Source organism: Colossoma macropomum, unplaced genomic scaffold (genome assembly GCF_904425465.1).
Source record: "Colossoma macropomum unplaced genomic scaffold, Colossoma_macropomum, whole genome shotgun sequence".
In the NCBI taxonomy this organism is placed as follows: Eukaryota; Metazoa; Chordata; class Actinopteri; order Characiformes; family Serrasalmidae; genus Colossoma; species Colossoma macropomum.
Window position 1 is genome coordinate 7,928,726 of NW_023494787.1, and position 6,645 is coordinate 7,935,370.

Sequence of the window (6,645 nt, forward strand, 5' to 3'; positions counted from 1 at the left end):
GTATGACTATGAGCCCCATACTTAGCCTTTTTTCTTCAGCTTCGTGTGCAAATCAGTTTATAAGCCGAGTCCATGGTAAAGTGGAAAATTTGTTTCTTTCCTTCGTGCATATGTAAAAACTCATGGCAGGATGGAGCAAAAAGTGGGTGGATATTACACATGTAGTTATACTACTAATTTTACTAACATTTGAGCAAACCATGGTGGCCGGTTTTGCGCTGATTTTTTCTCCGCCTTTTAAAACCAGGTGTAAACTTGTGTTAATCCCATGTTAATCCCATTTCACCCCTTGCCCCTACCTTTTTTTTTACCTTTTTTTATTTTATTTAAAATATTTAATTTTATTTAAAACATCTCGTTTACGTGAGCTTGTGTGTATGTGTGTGGTCTCACCCTCTCCAAGACGGAGGTACACGCGGTTGGCTCGTGCAGAGTGTGTGAGGGAGGTGATGGCGGAGTGCCGTTGCAGAGTCCACTGCAGAAGAGCTCGAGCACGCCAGGGCAGTGTGGGAATGGAGTGGACACGCGCTGGCACATTGCCCAACTTCACCGTGGAATTAGCAGACACCTACAACAACATGTACAACAACATGTATAAATGATTTGCATGCAGCAGGAAGGAGAAAATGCACTTGAATGTGTCAAATTAATTGCACTGTTTATATTCTATATTATTATTGTCTATATTTCACTACTGTATAAACTTCAATATTTTTTGTGTATTTTTAGATGAAAAGTACCTCAAAGAAATAGCTCATAACTCACTCATTCACTCACATACTCAAGTTAAGCAGGCGGAAAATTCTCCACAAGGGGGCGCAATTAGTGGTCAAATACAGTCGCATGCAAAAGCTTAGGCGCCCCGGTCAAATTACATTTTTTGTTGATTTTATACCTAAAAATAAGTTAAAAGATTTTTAGAGAACATACTTCTGCACATTTTAATGCACAACTACTGCTTACTTGTTTACTTGTTTAATATAAAAATAAACATAAAATGTGGACACTGTAAGAGTTATGGCTCATTTTATATATTATGTTTTAGTTTTCCAATATGATAAACTCAGCAAATCAATATAATATGTACACTAAAATTTGTAGAAAAACATGCTCTCTGTAGAGGATGTTTTAACTTATTCTTACTTAGAAAACCAACAAAACATGTAATTTGACTGGGGGCGTTCAAACCTTTGCATACCACTGTAGCTTGTGAGGCTTCTTAAGAGTAGTGCTTCACATTAGTGACTCTCAGTGCCCTTGGTAAAAAATTATTTTGAATAGTAGCAAATTGTAAAATTGAATCAATATGAAAGTTGAGAGTTTATGATGGTCAGAATCTTTTTCTTAAAGAATCCTGATTGCAATAAAATCCCTGTAAGCTTGGTCATTTACACGTCTAAAAGGTTGGTTGGATGGGTGAGTGAGTGAACAGAATCTGCTCAGTTCAAAGCCATCTTGCTAATTTCTACAGTTTTTCCAATAGGCATTCATGTGGAGCCTGAATGGAGCCATTAGTAGGACAGAAAGATTTATTTACAGTGCAACACTCCAGTACACACACACATAAACTCTTTGCACTGACACACTCATTAGCAGCACAGACCAACCTGAACCAGCACATGGAGCATCTCTGGCAGTCCCTCATTCTCTAGAACCCAGCGCACTGCATACTGGGAACTCAACACCAGTATGACTGGACGACTGACTGGACGAGAATAAGATAATGGTCTCAACACTACTGTCACCTACACACACACAGAGAGAGAGAGTGAGTGAGTGAGAGAGAGAGAGAGAGAGAGAGAGAGAGACAGAACTAAATAACTTAAAGGTACAATACTCAGTATTTCACTGGATGAATGGATGAATGGGAGAACAGAATAAATAGATAATTATGCAAGCACAGATACTATAGACAAATGAACGGATGAGCAGACAGACATACAGACAGACATACAGGTAGATAGAGAGAGATATACAAATAGAGAAATAGAATGTAACAATACAGCATACTGTATCATATCGTATTGTAGCATATTGTTGTGTCATGACTAGCATGTGAGCTCCTCGCTAGGGTTTTAGGCTTGAGCGTCGGAACACTATAAAGCAGCTTTTGTTTTAAATGCACTAAGAAAAAAGAAAATAGAAACATTAACAAATTAATACAGCACATTTTCAGACACTCTTTATTTTTTGCTGTATTATTAAACATATCGTACCACACTGAATTCTGAATTTTGTGAATCGTTAGACCCCTGATAGACAGACAGACCAACATAGATAGATAGATAGATAGATAGATAGGTAGATAGATAGATAGATAGATAGATAGATAGATAGATATTGTCACTGTGGAACAAAACTTATCTCCATTTTTGTCATTTTGTCATAGCAACAATATATCATACCAGCTTTCCAGATCTGTGATTGGCGCTTCCCACAGCGATCACATGAGTTTCTTTAGCCCCGCCCTCTCTGGCAGCACAACCTGGCCCAGCCTCAAACCGCTCCAGCTGAGCCTGGACAGGGTGCAGCACCCCCACAGGAGACACAGCACACTGCAGCTTCTCACCACCTACACACACACACACACACACACACACACACACACACACACATCACCTTACCCCAAGCATGACAAATCAGAGCTCCAAACCACATCTTCTCACACCCTCAGCCCAACTCTCAGGGCTAAACCAGCAGAGTTCAACCTGTGCCACTTGTGGAGATTTACAGAAGTTTAGTTTCAACCTTTATCTAACAAAGCTTGCTTTATATGTTCAGATGACCTGTATTAGCTTGGCCAGCAAGTCAGAGTCGACTCTGCAGGGTTAAACATTTCCACAAGCAGTGATTCCAGATAAATAACATGGTTTACCTCACTGGGCACTAGAATGTTCTGTGGTAATGGACAGTGAGCGTGTGTGCAGCTGAAAACCAACAGGACTGTACAGCCCAGACAGAAGCATGACATTTGCTGAAAGTGAGTAGAAATACACACTTAGGTGTTTGTGAAACTGCGCAGTGAAATGCTAATCCATTCTCACACATACACACGCTCTGTCACTGACTCACACACTTCAACAGACACTCTCGAGGTGTGTCTGGCAGCAGAGTCTCGTTCGTCTTTCACACCACGTTCTCCTGTTCTGGCCTGACCTCTCGGACATCTGGCTGAAATATCAGAACGCCACGTGCTTAGCTAACCTGTGGTCAGGTCCATCAATTAAGGTAACACAGTCAATGAAGAACATAAATGAAAGTAAAATATTTGAAATAATCTACTTAAAGGTGTGTTTTTGTCACATAATCAGTGTTATGTTGGGATAAACACATGAAATATAAGACTAACTTCACTGGCTTCAGCTGTGAAGTTTTAACACTGCTAGCTAGCTGAGCATTTCTGTTTGTCACAGAGTAGATGAACCTCTCTAACAACATATTATTGTTCTGCCTGTTTCATCATTATGCTGGTATATATTGCAGTGTAACATCAGCCATGCTACAGTAGCTATTGGTGTCGGCTACAACGTCATTATCTTACCCAGCTAAAACAACAGATGACATTTATACCTAAAAACCTTGTTTACACACACACATAAAAATATATACACCTGTTCTACCCTCACAGAGTGACCATAGAAGATAAATCTAATAGGAAATTAATACTTTAAATGTAGGTATTTTTTTTTAATTTTTGTGTACTACATTTTCACATTAGGTTGACAGATATTTTAGCAAGAACAGCTATAAAAGGATGCATTTGTGGGTAGAAAGGCCAATTACAGTCAACATGGCTGCCACTCATAACTTAAGAATCAGTTAGTTTGAATTGTTGTCCATGTAGTTACTGAATAATTTTGGTCCACAACACACAGTTTATAGGCTGTGTGCATGGTTAAACACAAAATGCACTTCAATTTGAGGGACTGCTGTGGTAAACCTGGGAGCATTGTGCAAAAAGTGGGTGGAGATCTTACATGTATGGTCTATTACATACAGGGTGTCCCAAAAAAATTGACATCAGATCGTAGTCTAATAACATAGCCAATTCTCCCTCATATTTTAATAAAATGTGTAAAAACTAACCAAGTTTAATTTGTAATTTTTTTTTCCAGGTTGAAGAACGGTGTTTACTAGAAATGAAAAGGCATTTTGTGTGTTAGAATATGCTCGGACACAGTCAAACAAGAGTGTGCAGTGTGCATTTTCGAGAACATTCAACAAAAATGCACCAACTAGAAAGCAGATTTGGACATGGTGCAAAAAATTCAAAGAGGAAGGCTGTCTGTGCAGGACAAAGGGATCTGGATGACCACCAGTATGGGAAGATATTACATTTGTGAAGCTTTGTGAAATCAGTTAAAAAATCTACATCCCTCTGAATTTCTTGTTCGAATTTTGATAAATAAATCTTGTATTTTTCAACATTTAATTTCGTTTGCCGAGGACGTGTAGTTACTCTGATATCTCAAATGACATCAGTTTTTTTGGGACAACCTGTACATTTTACATAAAACAGGAGTAAAAGCAACTTGGCAATTTTCCTCCACCTTTGAAAACTAGCAATAAATTCACAGTAAGGTCTTAAACCGGAGAGGCTTTCTTTAACAATATCAGCAGACACGGGGGTTAGATGGAGGCATAAGGCTTGAACACATGCTGAAAGAACGCTTACCATCAGAATATGCTGTGCTGCAGGGCAATATGCTAGCGCAGTCTGTGTTATCGGTTCACAAAGTCTGTTTTCTTGGCCAGAGTTAAATAACACCCCTGTAGATTGTTCTAGTGGGAATGAACTTCATTTAAGAGCACTGTCTCTTCGTCACTTTCATTTTCTCTTTTGTCTTGAGCTTGTTGAAAGCCCCATTATTTCACTGCGCCCTTTTAAGGCCATCTTGCAGCTCACAAGCGCACAAGTAGTGGGGGAGCTATGTGTAGTTTGTATGTTAAACAGCAGTCTTAATAAATTAAATGTTAAATCCAGCTCATTGTGGGTGCATATTGTGGTTTCATCTGTGCACATTTTGCATTGTACCTGCTTTCATACATACATCTGGCCCAGAGCTTTTACTGCCTCATACCTGAAGATCCTGCCCCGAACAGAAGGAGGCAGAGCAGAGCGCATCCTGACAAGAGTGTCATCTTCACGTTTATCCAGAAGAGTTCAGCTTCAGAGAATGCCTCCTGTTACATGCTGAGCAGATACCAGCACACAGTCAGAAGAAGACAAAGAGCATTTCATCACGAAACCATACATTCCCAAAGTTCAAGAAAGAAAAACGTCCAGAATGTGTAGAACACAACTCTCATCTCTCTTTCTCTGTCTTACACATACACAAGCAGGGGGGCAAATAGAGATGTTTATATGGGAAGTGGAGACAAAATGAATCTCACTTGGATTGCTGTTGTTCATAACGAAACCTTACATTCCAAAGACTGAAGAAAAAAACTGAAACAACAAAGTCTGGGATGTCTACAACACAAGACTCTTTCTTTCTCTTTCTCTCTGTCTGTCTCTCTCTCGCTCTCACATACCCCCACAGATGCACACAAGACAAAACAGAAGGATTTACAGGGGAAAAGCTGGCCGCAGACTCAGTAGTGAACCGTGACTATTAGAGCCAGGCCTTCAGTTCAGACCATAAATATCCAAACTCATATTAAATTTATAAATACATCTAAAAAAACACACACACACACACAAACCTTTACGATAATGCTAACTTCTGCTACAGCACATGCACATTTTCTGGACGTTCTGCATTAACATGGACATTTGAAAGCCGACATTAATATGATTTATTTGAAGCGTAAATCAGACGATGACATATTTTACATTTGTATGTTACAGTGTCACTCTTTCAGAGCCCTGGCATAGATAATTTCTAAGTGACTGAAACTTGGTTAGGCTGGCTTTACACATTGAAACCTACATGCAACAAAACTGTACGGGTTGCATAATGTAACACATCCTGTAATTCACCTCCTGACGGCAAGAGCCCAATTGGCTGTTCAACTAGATGCCAAAATCTGATTAGACAGTTTTCGGTCGGGCATTTCAAGATTTTAAACCAAACAAATCTTAACAATGAAATAAGAGTATTACTACAATACTTAAAGAGTTTATATACAACTAGTAGAATCACTGTGATAAATAAAACAGCCATTTAAAGTTTCCTGAAATCATTAGGCCTTCTCATTCTCCATCTACTGCAGTTCATTCTAATTTATTTCAGTGAAGCTTATGCTTATGGCCCAATCCTGCTCCTAAAGTCCCAAAGTATTACATATCTGTCATTTTCCTGTAAGAGATAAGTACAGAAGACTAAATCCATATTCAATGTAATGTATTGTTACTCATGTGACACAATGTGTACAAAAGTATCAGGTCCAAAAACTTCTAAAGTACCCCTCCTGAGTTCCCTGTAGAACTGGTGTGAACCTTCTACATCCAGCACCTATCAGCATAAGAACTGGCACTATTCTTCTCCTTTTGGAAAGCCTCAAAATCAGAGATGACAGCAACAGAACTGAATAAAATAGGAATTATGAATAAATAAGCAGGACTAAAATGAAGCTGTGGATAAAACAGATTCCCTTATTCAAAAATAATTTTGAGTAGAACTTTAAGAATTATAATCTGAA

The 6,645-nt window shown here is 38.8% G+C and overlaps 1 protein-coding gene across 1 annotated transcript in view; it reads right to left on the reverse strand.

Moving 5' to 3' along the window:
- engl (endoglin, like) overlaps nt 1-5,187 on the reverse strand; it is a gene marked incomplete at its 5' end in the record, with an annotated part of 29,896 nt that extends 24,709 nt beyond the window's left edge. Inside the window, 4 exons of the mRNA XM_036565480.1 lie at nt 394-568; nt 1,608-1,745; nt 2,406-2,572; nt 5,082-5,187. Coding sequence (XP_036421373.1) covers nt 394-568; nt 1,608-1,745; nt 2,406-2,572; nt 5,082-5,187 — 586 coding nt within the window. The remainder of the gene's footprint in view (nt 1-393; nt 569-1,607; nt 1,746-2,405; nt 2,573-5,081) is intronic.
- Between the last annotated feature and the right edge of the window lie 1,458 nt (nt 5,188-6,645).